The 15,162-nt window shown below is 39.9% G+C and overlaps 2 protein-coding genes across 3 annotated transcripts; both read left to right on the top strand.

The window, feature by feature from the left end:
• The first annotated feature begins 1,025 nt into the window (after nucleotides 1–1,025).
• LOC131319947 (uncharacterized) lies at nucleotides 1,026–5,825 on the top strand. Its single transcript, XM_058350418.1, has 8 exons — nucleotides 1,026–1,520; nucleotides 2,404–2,499; nucleotides 3,024–3,134; nucleotides 3,215–3,524; nucleotides 3,933–4,023; nucleotides 4,194–4,527; nucleotides 4,654–4,802; nucleotides 5,011–5,825. The coding sequence occupies exons 1-8, from the start codon at nucleotides 1,224–1,226 to the stop codon at nucleotides 5,513–5,515; spliced, it is 1,893 nt and encodes a 630-aa protein (XP_058206401.1). The 5' UTR covers nucleotides 1,026–1,223; the 3' UTR covers nucleotides 5,516–5,825.
• A 3,214-nt stretch (nucleotides 5,826–9,039) lies between these two features.
• Nucleotides 9,040–14,820, top strand: LOC131319946 (uncharacterized). 2 transcript variants are annotated; one of them, XM_058350417.1, is made up of 9 exons: nucleotides 9,040–9,363; nucleotides 10,186–10,294; nucleotides 10,443–10,558; nucleotides 11,346–11,465; nucleotides 11,672–11,761; nucleotides 12,782–12,933; nucleotides 13,171–13,438; nucleotides 14,040–14,210; nucleotides 14,744–14,820. In XM_058350417.1, exons 1-8 carry the CDS (start codon nucleotides 9,115–9,117, stop codon nucleotides 14,190–14,192), a joined length of 1,257 nt encoding a protein of 418 aa, XP_058206400.1. In that variant the 5' UTR covers nucleotides 9,040–9,114; the 3' UTR covers nucleotides 14,193–14,210; nucleotides 14,744–14,820. The 2 variants fall into 2 exon arrangements, with proteins under 2 accessions (XP_058206400.1, XP_058206399.1); XM_058350416.1 differs by lacking the exon at nucleotides 14,744–14,820 and having other exon boundaries at nucleotides 14,040–14,367.
• The last annotated feature ends 342 nt before the right edge of the window (nucleotides 14,821–15,162 follow it).

Genomic DNA, 15,162 nt, shown 5'->3' with positions numbered 1-15,162 from the left:
CTATTACTAACAGGCCTTCGATTGGAAGGAAGATAAAACCCCAAGTGCGAGAAACAAAAAAATAAGTCAATAAATAATTACCTTTTTCATTAAATATCTCATTGTTTCTCCACATCTCTCATCTCTTTCAGTATCCCAATAAGTAATAAATATCTCCTTTTCTTGCTTTTATTTTCTTCCAAAATGCTACACATACAACTGTTGCGTGTGTTGTGTAACAAATTCTAACCGTCCAGATATGTTTGGAAGGTCCAGATTTTAAGTAAACTATTCGCACAAATAGTTTATTTATTTCCTGAGCGAATCTGGACCGTTCATTATAACAATGAACGAGTAGCGATCGGTTGTGCAAAGAGTTTTGCACCATTGTGCGTGTAGCATTTTTGCTCATGAAAAGGCTATTCCCATACAATGAGAAAATTAGGGGAAGAAAAAAAAAAATAGTTGGCTTTGTTTGGTACCTATAGAAAAGAAAGGAAAGGATATAAAAAAAATTCCTCTTCTTTTGTTTGGTTTGAGAGGAAAAAGAAAAAGAAAATAATAAAACAAACGTTTATGAACAATAAAGTTTCTTCTAAACTTGGTTCTCATCACAGAAATATTCTCTTCAATTTTTTTTTAACTATTTCTTCGTCCCTGTTTTTTCATTTTCAGTGATTTTTATTAAATTTTCTACGTATTTTTTCACTTTTTGGATGTATGTAGTATACTTCAATTCGAAAATCAAAAAGTTTGTATTATTAGTACTAAAAAAAATTAACCAAAGATGAAAAATACGCAATCCTATAACACATTTTTAATCTCAAAACTGTCAATCAAACAAAAGCAAATTTTTATTTTTCTTTCTTTTCCTTTCTTTTCTTTTCTTTTTCATTGGTACCAAACAGTGCCTAAAATATCTTTTAAAAGTAAAACCGGATTTTTAAGAGAGAGAGAGAGAGAGAGAGAGAGAGAGAGAGAGAGAAAAACCCTACCAAAACCCTAAAATATCTTTTAAAAGTAAAACCGGATTTTTAAGAGAGAGAGAGAGAGAGAGAGAAAAACCCTACCAAAACCCTGAACCTTCTCCTCTTTCCCTTCCCCCACTCTGTATCCCCTTTCTTGCCCTTCAAGACTTTCCCTTTATCTTCTCACAAAATTTTTCTCTCTCTTCCCACAATCCAGAACCCATCTTATCGCCCCCAAGAGCTGAGCTCGATTCGGGTTTTTAGTCCGAAAGAAAAATGGCAAGAGTTGTTGGCGCAGGGCTTATCTCAGCCCTAGCCTCCGCTGCATTGGGCGTGGACTGCGCCTACGCCGACGGCCCTTTCAACTTCTCTCCCTTCGCTTCGCCGGCTCCTCCTCCTCAAGCTTCTTCCGATTCTCCGGCGGCGGCCCAACCGGGGGCGGCGGCGAAGGCCGAGCCTACGCGGGTTCGGAATGATAACCCGCGAACGACGGCATCCGGGTTCGATCCCGAGGCGCTGGAGAGGGGCGCAAAGGCCCTGAGAGAGATTAGCAGCTCTCCCCATGGCAAAAAGGTTTGGAGTTTCGAGCTATTTTTTTGGTAGTTCTTCTTTTTAGTTTTTTTTTTATAACTCAGGCGATCGGGCCAGCTTACACACAACTCGACTAATCATGAGACCAAACCCACCCCCACCGTTCACTGGAGGGGCTTAATTAAAACCGGAGCAAAGCTTAGTATAGCCTGGCCTCGGAAGGAATTGATAGCACTTGGGAAGTTTCTGAGTTTAGGATTTTAGGAAGGAGCAAACCTCTAAGTCTGGGCCAACGAGTTAGCTTTAGTTTATTCTTCCTTGTCTTTGTTTTGATTGATTGACCGGATTAATAGAGGGCCTTTATGAGAAACGGAGGGGGATAAAGGATTGTGAATTTTCATTGAATCTCTCCAGGAAGTAAAGATGGACCAATAAAAGATAAATCTTTTTTCTTCAATTTTCACCTTTTTTTCTCATGGTTCTTTCAGCTATCCAAACAAGTAGGATTTTTCCTTCTTTTCTTTTCCCCCTCTTGGAATCCGAAGGGGCTGATAGAGGGGATTTGTTCTTGGGTAGTATTGTCAAATTTTTAGTGAGGTATTGGTAGCCTTTGTTTTGTGGGGATTATTTATTCGAATGTATAGGTAGTCCCTCCGCAAGTAGTTGCGTTCAGATGCTGGAAATGACCTGTACCGGGTTTGTAATGGAATCACTTGGTTATTCTGGTCAGTGGAACAGGCCAATTTTCTTGGCTGTTTCCCGGGGAAATCAACGGCAGGTTTGGATGTCCAGCACTTTTGTTGTTAATGGATTTTTGTCGCAAAAGGGTAGAAAGTTATGTATCTTTATGTATAGTTTTGATTGGTGACTTATGGACATTGAAGTCTTTGGCAGGTAATTAATTCTGAGTTTAATGCTGGTTTAGGTGTTCAACGTAATAAACAAGCAAGAAGAGACAAGGCAGATAGAATTCACTTCAAAAGGAGCAGAGTTTAAAGCAATGCAAGCTCAAGCTGAAACTGTATGATTCATACTTCTGCATCAGTTTCTTATATTGTCTTTATTTGTAAAATTAGTTTTTTGGGGGATAGAAGGAAGGAAAAAGGAAGAACACTTCTGCTTTACTTTCATGGAGTTGTGAACAACTGAAAATGTGAAGTGGCTTGTTTGATGTACTTTGATCTTTGTGTAATCTTGATTACTGGAAGCAAAAAAATTTCGGGATTAGATTAATATTAGGTGAGGTATATGTTGTGCTCTTCTGAGTTTGATCGTGCTTCTCTTGCATTTTTCCTTGCTGCGAATAAGAAAGTGGGAGTTTTGCTCTTACAGTTCCTATCTTTCTTGAATTTGGGACATGAAACATACGTTACATACCTTATCTCCTTTACTTTTTTTTCTGGAAGAGTAAAAAAGAATGCAACCTCTGAATCTATTTCAAGTGGTTACTGTACCTGATATGCATGATGTGTCTTGCGTACCCATGATCCCATAAGTTTGAATATATGCTAAAATAGTTCAATGGATGCTGTCTATTTTTGACAGGAGAGGCAAAAAGTAATTTATGAGGAACAGAAAAAGCTGTCTCAGCAACAGGCACAAATAAAATCACAGATGGCTCGTTACGAGGATGAGTTGGCAAGGAAGAGGATGCAGGTAGCTATAACTTTATTTCATACTTAAGGATTTCAACTACACCAGTTGGAAGGATATAACTGTCTCTTTTTACTTTTTAGGCTGAAAATGAGCATCACAGAGCAAGAAATCAAGAGCTTGTAAAAATGCAAGAAGAATCATCACTTAGGCAAGAGCAAGCCAGACGAGCTACTGAGGAACAGATTCAAGCGCAGCGTCGGCAAACAGAAAGGGAGAAGGCTAATATCGAACGTGAAACAATAAGGGTGAAGGCTATGGCAGAAGCAGAAGGGAGGGCACATGAAGCAAAGCTTGGTGAAGAGGTTAACAGGCGCATGCTAGTAGAGCGTGCAAATGCTGAGAGAGAGAAATGGCTTGCTGCCATAAACACGACCTTTGATCATATCGGAGGTATTTATTTTACCGCACTCGTGACTGACACAAACGAAATTAGAATGCTCATTTTGGATCTTAACATTGACAAGCTCCTAGATCATTTTGATTAATAAGATAAAGCACATGTGAGATCTTTTTGAGTCACAACCCTAATTGTTGAAACTTGAACCATAGCATCTAATGTTAAGTTGTGGACTAGGTAGCTTATTTACCAATTCTTTCCCTAGCATGTACAAGAGTAAGTCTAAAACAACCTATGGAATCAACCCTCTCCTCATTCTTGAACAATGTGGTCTATTGTTGCACATGCATTAGAGGGATCTACGGTGTAATCCTTGGGAACAATATTTGGTTGGTATTGATGCTTCTTGTCCATTTTCCCTTATTGGTTGTAGTTTATGGGGATCCATCTATGCTTTGCAGGGGGTTTGCGGGCCATATTAACTGATCAAAATAAGATGGTCGTAGCTGTGGGGGGAGTGACAGCCCTCGCAGCAGGGATCTACACAACAAGGTAATGAGGTCTTAGATGCATATTGAATATGCATTTTTTGCTTATCCTTCCCTTCCCTATTATTAGCTGCATTATTTTCTTGAACTAAGATGTAATGTACTGCTATTAAAGGTCTAATTGTGTCTGTTACAATGATATAAGCTCATACAAGTTTGTCATCTGCAATGCAGAGAAGGTGCACGAGTTATATGGAGCTATGTGGACAGAATATTAGGGCAACCATCTTTGATCAGAGAGTCCTCCAGAGGAAAGTACCCATGGTCTGGATTGTTTTCTCGTGGTATGAGCACTCTATCTTCTAAAACCTCTAAAGCGTCTGCTTCAAATAACGGTAATGGATTTGGGGACGTTATCTTAAACCCTAGTCTTCAGAAACGAATTCAGCAACTGGCTAGTGCAACTGCCAATACAAAGTCCCATCAAGCACCATTTAGGAACATGCTCTTTTATGGTCCTCCTGGAACTGGGAAAACAATGGCTGCTAGAGAGCTGGCACGGAAATCTGTATGCTCTCTCTCTCTCTCTCTCTCTCTCTCTCTCTCTCTCTGTGTGTGTGTGTGAAAGCGGTAACCCATGTAGATTATGTTGGCACCCCGGTGATTCCCCACTTATTGTTTGATTTGCTCTCAGGGGCTAGACTATGCATTAATGACTGGTGGAGATGTTGCACCATTGGGTCCACAGGCTGTAACGAAGATACATCAACTGTTTGATTGGGGCAAGAAGTCGAAGAGGGGTTTATTACTTTTTATTGATGAAGCAGATGCATTTTTGTGTGAGTAAGTGATATTTTCCTTCTTGTAGTCTCCAATAATGTTCTAGGACCTATTTTATCTTCCCAACGACTTGTAATCTTTTGAGGGAGAAGCACTTATCCCCCTTCGTGAAACAATGGCTAATTTGGTTTTGGCAGTCATATTTTTTCATTTGACTAATTTATGTGAATCTAACAGTCAGCATTTGGGTTTTTTATCCATAATTTTCCAGGCGAAACAAAACCTACATGAGTGAAGCTCAAAGAAGTGCACTCAATGCCCTGCTTTTCCGCACAGGCGATCAGTCCAAGGATATAGTCCTTGCTCTTGCTACAAACCGCCCGGGTGATCTTGATTCAGCTGTTGCAGATCGAATTGACGAAGTCCTAGAGTTCCCTTTGCCTGGTGAAGATGAACGCTTCAAGCTTCTGAAACTCTATTTGGACAAGTACATAGCTAAGGCGGGGGCAAGAAAACCGGGTTTGTTTTCCCACCTATTCAAGAAACAACAGCAGAAAATTGAGATCAAGGACTTGACAGATGATATTCTGAGGGAAGCTGCGGCCGGGACTGAAGGATTTTCAGGTAGAGAGATAGCAAAGACGATGGCAAGCGTTCAAGCTGCTGTTTATGGGAGCGAGAACTGTGTGCTTGATCCAATCTTGTTCCGTGAAGTAGTGGATTATAAGGGTGCAGAGCATCAACAGAGAAGGAAAATGGCTGCTAACGATGAATGAGGAAGCTCTTGATGGGATTCTTTTTTGCAGTTGTATCCCATCTGGATTAGTCTGAGCAGGTGAGTATCTGCAAGTCTTTGGCCATTTTTTGGTTTTTGGCTAACACGTTTTCATCGCTATTTGCCCGTTGTATTGGGGAGTTTTGGTATGTTTACCATAGGGTTCAATTCCATTGGCCTGACTGCCGATGGTAGTCGGGAAATATTTATAGGTCATACGATCTACATTTGTTTACACTTACCTATAGGCACTCTTTGCTCCGTTTTGTTCTCCTTTGGGTTCTCCAATTGGAAAATTTTCTATTGATGAATGGAGACCCCTCTCTCTCTCTCTCTCTCTCTCTCTAGTAGTTTTTTGGGAAAATGACGGCCCAGGACGTGTTTTGATAATTAATATCCACCAAGGATAAGCTAAGAACATTTGTTAATGCTGAAAATGTCCTTAGCGGTTATTAATTATCAAAACACGTCATTGGCCGTCATTTTCCCTCTTTTTTCCTATTAGTTGCGATGCGAACAACACATCTGAATTTTGACTTCGTAGATTTCATCCGAATATAAACGGAAATTGGAGAAAAACAACTCAAAAATCGTGTCGCTAAATTAAACGCAGACGGTTTTTTTTGCCCTTAGGGCACCTAAATATCAAGATTAGTGATTAAAGAAGCCAAGGTTGAAACAGTAAAATTGACTTATGTACGTTTCTGTGTTATCATAATAAATTAATCGAAGTTGTTTCTTATCTCAGTTGCCAACTAGTATAGTAGGTAACGGACTATGAATAATTTTTCCATTTGATGAGGATTCAAACCCCACCCGTAAGCCCTCACTCCCCAGGATTGTATTGATTAGGAGATTTCCATAAATAAAAAATATAATATAAATCAATAAATTGAAAGCTTTCTCACACCGGTCTGGTGACTCTGGTTTGACAATATAAATTAATAAGCTGAATGGTTTCAAGAGCCAATCCTCCTGTTTGCCTGTTGGCTGGTAAAGTGGCTACTGAACCCACAGGTCGTTGTTCGAGGCTTGGTATAGTATGGTCATCAAAATTTGGATGGAGGTTATTTCAAAATACCTTCTTTTTTTTCCCACCCTTTTGTGTGGAAACATAATCTTGTTTACTCATGAGCTGGTGGATCTGAACACTACTCAATTAGACAAGGCCAATTTTATCTCGCACATTACTTATTTTCATTCATACGGTTAAATATGGTGTGGAACCGATGTCTTTAATGGACAAACCCTCGTAGTGTGTAATATATAGATATCTAGATTACGGATCAAAGGCGGCCAGAGCTACTTCTTCAATTTTGGAGTAATTATTCGGTGGTCTTGATTGAGAAACCGCTACATGGTACCCAACATTCTTTTTCATCACATTTTAGAGAGATTCATACACTTAGTAATGGCCCTACGTAAATGTGTGGAACATGAGATGAGACTATCAGTAGGGTAACTTGCTGGAAGGTGGGCAGAACATAAGAACTAAAAAAAGGCAGAACAGTTCCTTGAACAATATTGTGATATCCCAAATAAATTGCACTTTCCTGTTCCTTTCTCTTGAATCTGTGCCAAATGACACATGAAGTTGAAAAGATCCCAATTATGCCCCGTTCTGTTGAGGAAAATAAGTATTTATTTTTTGAATTAAAGATGATGTATTGGGGAAAAATGATCTTACTCGTAAAACGGAAAATAAATACTTAAAAAATAAGAATCTTAGTGGTACGATACACAGAAGAACCTTAGCGGAACGGGATTTCAAACTCATGATCGAATAGAGCAACATATTAGTAGTTGTATGAATCTAGGTCCATCAAAACAAGGGAAACATTTGTACTATAAGATAATTATTCTGCTGTCAATAAAAGAATGCAAGTACCATCAATCCATAGGTTTCTTTCAAATTACAGTTTTCCCAGATAAACCCTGTTCTGGTATCCAGGAGAGGATTCATCTGTGGACTCCTAGTGGTGATGATGGCCACGGTCCTCCTGAAGATAACGTAAACCGCAATACTTGAAAACAGCAGGCTGATCCAGGGCGAGGCAAATGAACTCGATTGGATGCCCTAGCCCCAGGGAAGGATTGTTGTCTGCAAGATAAAGAGTAGACGGTCGTGAGCTCCATTGCAAGCCGAAAATTCAAAACACTGACAAACCTGAGTTGGTACCTCATACAATCGATCGAGTTAATACTTTTTGACAAGCTAATTACTAAAGAGAGTTTGGCAATCGGAAGACATACTAACCTCCTTCACAAGCAACAATTCTGCCCCTCAACCTTGATTGGTGGAACTTCATTGATTGATCAACTCCATAGGAGATTTCTTGCTCATATCCTTCCTATCGACATTTGCAACAAAGTCAACAGCTGTATGTTTTCTGGGTAATGCATGATTGTCATGAGAGTGAAGATCTCCTAAGTGGTGAGAGAAGCAAGGAAACAAAAAAGAAAAAGCAATCTAGGTTTTCATAGAGAATATAGCGAGAGGTTAAGTATGTCTTCAGACTTCAGTCCTCTCCGCCCATACCCCATTGATTAGGAATTACTCCATGGTGTTGTTATTGTTGTTTTATCCCAAGAGAGCCCTCAAAGGAACTTGGGTTGCAGACTCCCAAGAAGGTGAAAAGAAAAGGTAAGAGTGGAGTCACTGTTGAGTTGGAAATCTGGAGAATTTTTTTTTTTGCTCGGCAAATCTGGAGAACTTTTTATGAGCCAAAAAAAATTTGGGTGAGAGCATCTCCACTCTTTACTCAAATTTGAGTAAAAAATCATCCAAGACACCACTTTACTCCTTATTCAAACTCATATCAAATTTGAGTTTGAACCAAATTTCTCTCCAAATTTGGTTTGAATCAAATCCTTACTCAAATTTTAAAGGCTATTTTCTCCCTCTCAAATTTACAACTATGCCATTAATGAAAATTTTACTCAAATTTATAAGTAGATATTTGCATTTGCCCATTGGATTGTTTCGTACCAAATCAAGTTTTTACCCAAATTTTTACTCAATTTTGGATAAAAAATTGAGTAAGGAGTTGAGATGCTACGAGGAGCAAGGGTGTTGAGAAAAGATTTGCATATAAAAACCCTTCAAAGTGGAATAAGATTTCGTTAAGCTCACTTATTATACCCCAGCGAAAATGTCCATGGTGAGGAATTATAATGGAAATTAAGTTGAAATTTTCCAAAAACGGGCAGAAAAGCCTTTCACACGACCAAAACGCCTTTGAATGACAAAGACTGCGCATGGAGGGAGTATTCAAGTTTTATGATCTCCGATGAGGTACCATTGTGTATCCGATTGATTTTTATGTTCTACCCAACTATTGTAATTGACAATATCTACAATGTGGACGAATCGGATTGTCGAAGTAATCCCAAAAGAAGTTTGAAAATGGCCGAAAATGGTGGAGAAGCCTTCTTCTTATTACTACTACTTCGCAGGTTGAAGTATGCTCAATCCAAAACTCGCGCTTTGTAAACCCGCATTTCAGGGAACGCTTTCCGTTCTTGTTCAAAACGTTTGTCCCCGATATGCGTACAAATCCAGCTTTTTTATAGTGATCAAGGGAGTTCAATTTCGAGCTAATGTCAGGCAGCGGCGGCGTCAGCGCGTCCAATCAGTCGTCCGCCGGCGGCGGTGCATCGCCTCATTTACCTCCTCCTCCTCCTCCCAAAATCCTCTTGGCTAAGCCGAGCCTCGTCAACGCCGCCGGTAAGTTGATCCGCGCAGCCGACGACGAATCCGTCACTCTCCGCTCTCGTGTCCCCTCCTCCGTTGGATCTCTCAACCTCCTCTCTGATTCCTGGGACTTCCACACCGACCGCTTCCTCCCCGTACTCTCTCTCTCTCTCTCTCTCTCTCTCTCTCTCTCTCCAATATTGATTAAGGAGGCTCAATTTGTACGAGAATTAAGAAGGCTCCAACTGAAGTTTACGTTCAAGCTTTTTATTACAAAATGAATTCTGTAAAGAGCATCTCCAGCCCTTACTCAAATTTGAGAAAAAGTTTGGGTTTTGCTTCTGGTATGAAGCTCCAATAGCCAAACCCAAATCTAGGCACAAGTTCGAGTACAAGCTTCATTAATGACGCGGTTGTAAACTTGAGAATAGCCTTACCAAATTTGAGTCTCCCTTGATTAGGGCGGCCAATGAACCGAGCAACTCAAGGCTCGGGTTGTTAGGGTTCAGCTCGGCTTGATTCAAATTGTTTTGTAATCAACCCGAGCTCGATCTCGAGATTTAGGCTCGTTTTGTAAATGAGTCGGGCTTAACACTCCAAAGCTCGCTTGTTTAGAGAGGCTCGTTTAATAAATCAATCGGCTTGGCTCGTTTAGGGCTCGGTTTGGATTGTTTGCGGCCCACCCTTGATTTTGAGTAAAATTCATTTTGATATAGTGGAAATTTGAGTAAAACTCAATTTGATATGGGTTTGAGTCAAGGAGTGGAGTGGTTTTTTTTTTTTTGGGGGGGGGGGGGGGGGGGTGTTTACTCAAATTTTGAGTTTGAGTAAAAAAAGAGCAAGGGCCGGAGATGCTCTATTTGGCTGGTTAGGTTAAGAAATTAGAATTACTGAGTCTGTCTTCAGATTTAGGCTTTTCTCTTTCTAATTAATCTGTGAATTTGATGAAAATCTGAGTAAGTTGCTATTGATTGCAGTTTTTGACTGATAACACTGATTTTACGGTGGTTGGGGTGATCGGTCCTCCTGAGGTGGGGAAGTCGTCGATAATGAACGAGCTCTATGGATTTGATGGAACCTCACCTGGTAACTAATCCATGCTGTCACTCTTTGGTATTTGTCATTGGAGCAAGTAGCAGAAAATGTAGGATCTTTGGAGTGTTAAGGCGGTTTTGATGGAAAACAGTGTTGCATTTCCAAATGGATGATTAACACTGGCTTGTCTATCATGTAGGAATGTTGCCGCCTTTTGCGATACAGTCGGAGGAAACTAGAGCAATGGCAAAGCACTGTACTGTTGGCATTGAGCCTCGCATCTCTGCTGAGCGTATTATACTTCTTGACACACAGGTTCCCTACTTGTAACTGCCTCCTCTTTTTTGGCCATTTTCTTCATAGGACCTGTTTCTTCGTTGTTGAATAAGTCTTGTTCAGACAATGTTGTGTAACTCATATTTTGATGGGTGGGACTAAAGTGTGTGTCGTCAGTGAGTGAATCTGTTTTAAAGTGCCATTTTAGTGCTAACACGTTACTGCTATTTTAACCTTTTGTTCGGCTTTCCTTTTTCTCCCTTAAGTGTTAGTAGCAGTCACTTAATTTGCAAACGGAGAAAAGGCGTTGAGGCCTAGATGGTCCTCGTCTTCTTTAGGTGTGAATTTGATCTTCCTGTTGGGAAAACTAGGGATGTCTAAGCAAGCATATAATAGCTTTTCCATGATGAGCCTATATATGATAAGAAGAAGAAGTAGATTGATGCAACCCTATATCATTATATTTTGTATACTTTCCTGAAAGATGGTATTAAGGGAATGACAGCCGTGTAGAAAAGATATGTACAATGATGTAACATTATATCTGCCCTGATTATTTGGTTCAATCATATGTATGGCCAAACTACTCTGACTTCGTTCAGAAGGATCTGATTCAGTAGTTCTTTGATCTAAACCTGAATTGTGTTTTTGCTATGTACAGAAGTACACGATAAACCCTGAGGTACGTCCTGGCATCAGAAAACGATGAATACTTCTTGTTTTTCAGTTTTTCCATTTGCTACTTTGGTTTGTTAAATAGTGAAACAGTCGTGTTTTTTGGTTGTGTGTTAATTTAACCCTCACTGAATTCCTTCATGTCATGCAGCCTGTGTTTAGTCCTTCTGTTTTAGCTGAGATAATTAGACCCGATGGCACGTCGACAATCTCTGTATTGAGTGGTGATTCTCTCTCTGCTGAGCTGGCTCATGAATTGATGAGTATCCAGGTAACTTCCAGATGGAGCAGGCTTCGTTATCTATTGACTTCAAAATTAAAAATTGAATGCATATGATTCCAAAGTTGGCCCGTCTTTATTTATTTGTGGGTTCATTTTTTATTTGGTGGTGCTAAAGCACCTTCCAACAGTTCTCAAAGTCTAACCTTCTAATGCAAACATATTTTTTTCATGGATGCTGCAAGGGATCCTTCTAGCTTGGTGTTTTCTTGGCGTCGGTTTGTCATATAGTACTGGTGGTGTCCGAGGGAGTTCATGATACTAACTTGTGGCGTTTGATATTGACGGTACTCTTTTCTTCTTTCTGCGTTTTGATTGGATTTGGTGTCTTGATGACTTGATGCATTAAAAAGCTTTTGGTATATTGTTGAACTGTCTTCTTATCTTATGAAGCTCGAAAATATTTCTTAGGAAATATTTTGGTGTTATATGTTCAAATTGGGCTATTTTCACTTTTTTCTGAGCCAATATTCTATGCTAAGTAGTAATGGTGTAGCAGTCAATTCGCATGTGATTACCTTGAATCATCCTGATGGTTTAGATGCTTGGAATCCCCACAGTTGACAATGTGTCCAACAATGAAGAATGCCACATCAGTTGCTTAGTTTGTTAAATTTTTTTACAGTTTGCTCTTCTTTTTGCCTTACATTGGGAGGGCTGCTGCTTCTGGACCATGTACTCATCCTAATGCATAAAGAATGGTCGATGTCTCTCCTACTCACGATGTTATTGCACCATGATACTCTTTGCCTTAAACTGAGCTTACATGTTTATCAACAAAATTTTGACAGCCATAAACAAAAGACAAACCATGTCCAGACTGGCATATCTGTTGTGTGAAACTGGATTGGCAATGATCTACCGTGTGGTGATGGGTGGAGGTTCACGGCTGTGTTATAGTTGTCATATTATCCTAACTTTTGGGTCCATAGAATTTGCTTGAGATCTGGTTACTCATGTTTAGCATTGAGCATACCATTAAGAAACCTTTAAGCTTGGTTATCCCAACCAAGGGCTTTGACTTAGATAGTGAAAAGGTGCCCCCTACCCCTACCCCTTCCTTTTCTGTTTCTATTTTTTGAGAATTCACTTCTTTTAGTGTTTTTGTAGGCACTTTTACTATGAAATGCCAGTACTTGTCTGAAAGATTAGGTTGAAAATCAAGATTCCTCTCTTGATAATTCCTTTTTCATCTTACTAAATTGGACCCCCCCCCCCCCCCCCCCCCCCCCCCCCCCCCCCCGCTCTTTTGCTCATTTGGGGAGTGGCACTTTGAACATCTGTATAGTGTTTTTGTATTTGTGCAGGTGGACTTGTTGAAACATGGTCTACCTGACCCTTCTTCTCCCACTGTTCCCACTTCACAAACTTCTACCCTGAGTTCCGAAAAAGAAAACAGAGATAAAATTCAGGAGGCTGGACAAGAGTATACAGCAGCTCAGGTTTTTGTACATACAAAGTGAGTTATCTTTTTGCCACCAGTCTCGATTTTATGTCAGTGTGCCGCTAATTAAGTGACGGAGAAATTAGATTTTCATTATAAGTAAAGCTTTCAGGTTAAGTATTGGATAGAATTACCACATAGCTCAAGAGGAAAACAAAGTAATCAATGTTATGTCTTCCTTGACTTGCAGAATGTTATGTCATCTTCTTCTCTTTCGAAAGCTACTAAGTCTATTGTTTCACTTGTTTGTAGACTGCGGGACCAAGATCTTACTCCTCACAACTTTGTGAAAATAAAGAAGGCGCTTACGCAATATTTCAGCTCCTCTTCTTTCACAGCAGCTAAAAACCAAAACGCGGGCAAAGATAATCAGTTTTCTTCTGTCTCTCTCATTAACCAGGGAAACAATCCGGACTCACTGCCGCTGGATCTATTTCTAATCCCATATAAGAGTAAAGATGACTTCCCAAGGGCAGAGCTTGAAAGTTATGTTTCTGCGTTATGGAAATTGCGGGATCAGGTATCTCACTCACTCTGCTCTCCTCTTGGCGTGCCTCTGTGTCTGTGTTCGCTCATTTTAGTTAATAGCAGCACTTTGTTAAGTTCAACATTAGACGAACTTGATTGCACATGTACTCCCTCATTTTACAAATATACAACTCTACTAAAAATACCTTTAACTAGAATGGACTTCGGGGTGCGAACGGGTAATCGGGCAGGGATTAGAAAACCATACCTGCCCCATGCCCCGAGTGGGGTTCTTTAAGTTCCACCTTACCCACTCCTGTTGGGGAAAAAATCTGTTAAACCCCACCTCCATTTGTAAGTTTGTCCAAGATATTTGTGAGTGCAGCTGGGCAAAGCCAAGATTATTAATATAATCTTCTCCATTTTGTCCAAAAAAAAAACCTCCATTGAATAATCATGCTTTTTTTTTTATTTGTCTAAGAAACTATTGGGTTGTTCTATAAATTATTCCGAAAACTGATATTGGAAACAGTTTATCCAAAAATGTTTTTTTGTGATATTTTGGTCTGCTGGGGTGTGTACCCATTGGGTACAGGGTGAATAGCCATTCCAAAGCAACAAGTAAGAAATTGAATCTCCCTTTATGTTTACAGGTTTTATCCATGAGTAGCCCATCCTTTGCAAGGACAGTATCTGAGCGTGACTGGCTGAAGAATTCTGCGAAGATATGGGATATGGTGAAAAACTCTTCAATAATTTCGGAGTACGGAAAGACACTGCAGAGTTCTGGCATGTTTAGGCGTTAGCTGTCAGTTATTTTCCCAGTCATTTGCACCGATGTATCATTTTAGTTCAAATTGACCAAACTAGGAAGCTGGCAGCAGTTGATGTTTAACCGTTTGTGGAAGTACTTTTTTCTTATGGTAGTTTCATATGTAATCAATTCAGACCTAATCTTCGAAGAATAGTTTCTTCTCATTCTCTGATTGATTCCCCTGCTGAAAAAGTAGGCCAAAATTGTACTTGTATTTCGAGTCAGATGCCTGATTCCGTCCGTGGGTCACAAGTAATAGCTTGTTTGTTTTTCCGTCTATTTTGCTTGCGTTGTTGTGTTGCGACTGTGGACCATTGTCATGGATCTTGCCTATTGTATCTGCGGTGGGCATTTTGATTCCAATGGGTCTTGCACTCACCGTGGCTTTCATTTCACCTTTGCAAGGACGGTATCTGAGCATGGCTGGCTGAAAAATTTCGTGAAGATATGGAATATGGTGAAAAACTCTTCAATAATTTCGGAGTACGGAAAGACACTGCAGAGTTCGGCATGTTTAGGCATTGGCTGTCAGTTTTTTCCTAGTCATTGCGCCAATGTATACAATGAAGATCATTTTAGTTCAGATTGACCAAACTAGGAAGCTGGCAGCAGTTGATTTTGAACCGTATGTTGTGGAAGTACTTTTTTCTTATGGTAGTTTCATATGTAATCTATTTAGACATAATCTTAGATTATTCTAAGAATAGATTCTTCTCATTATTAGATTCATTCCAAAGTAGGCCAAAATTGTATTTACACAATCTGCGTTGCACATCGAGTCAGATGGCTGATTCCGTCGGTCACAAGTTTGAGGTTTTCTTCCCTGCTGCATCTTGCCTTACTTTCCGCTCTCTTTCACATGCAATTGGCCTAGCGTACATTCGTAATTGAATTGAATTGCTCTTTGTAATTTTCTGTTCTTTCACATGCAATCGGTCTAGCGTACATTCGTAATTGAATTG

Source organism: Rhododendron vialii, chromosome 3a (assembly GCF_030253575.1).
Source record: "Rhododendron vialii isolate Sample 1 chromosome 3a, ASM3025357v1".
NCBI lineage: Eukaryota > Viridiplantae > Streptophyta > Magnoliopsida > Ericales > Ericaceae > Rhododendron > Rhododendron vialii.
This window is presented reverse-complemented; position numbering and strand designations above follow the sequence as displayed.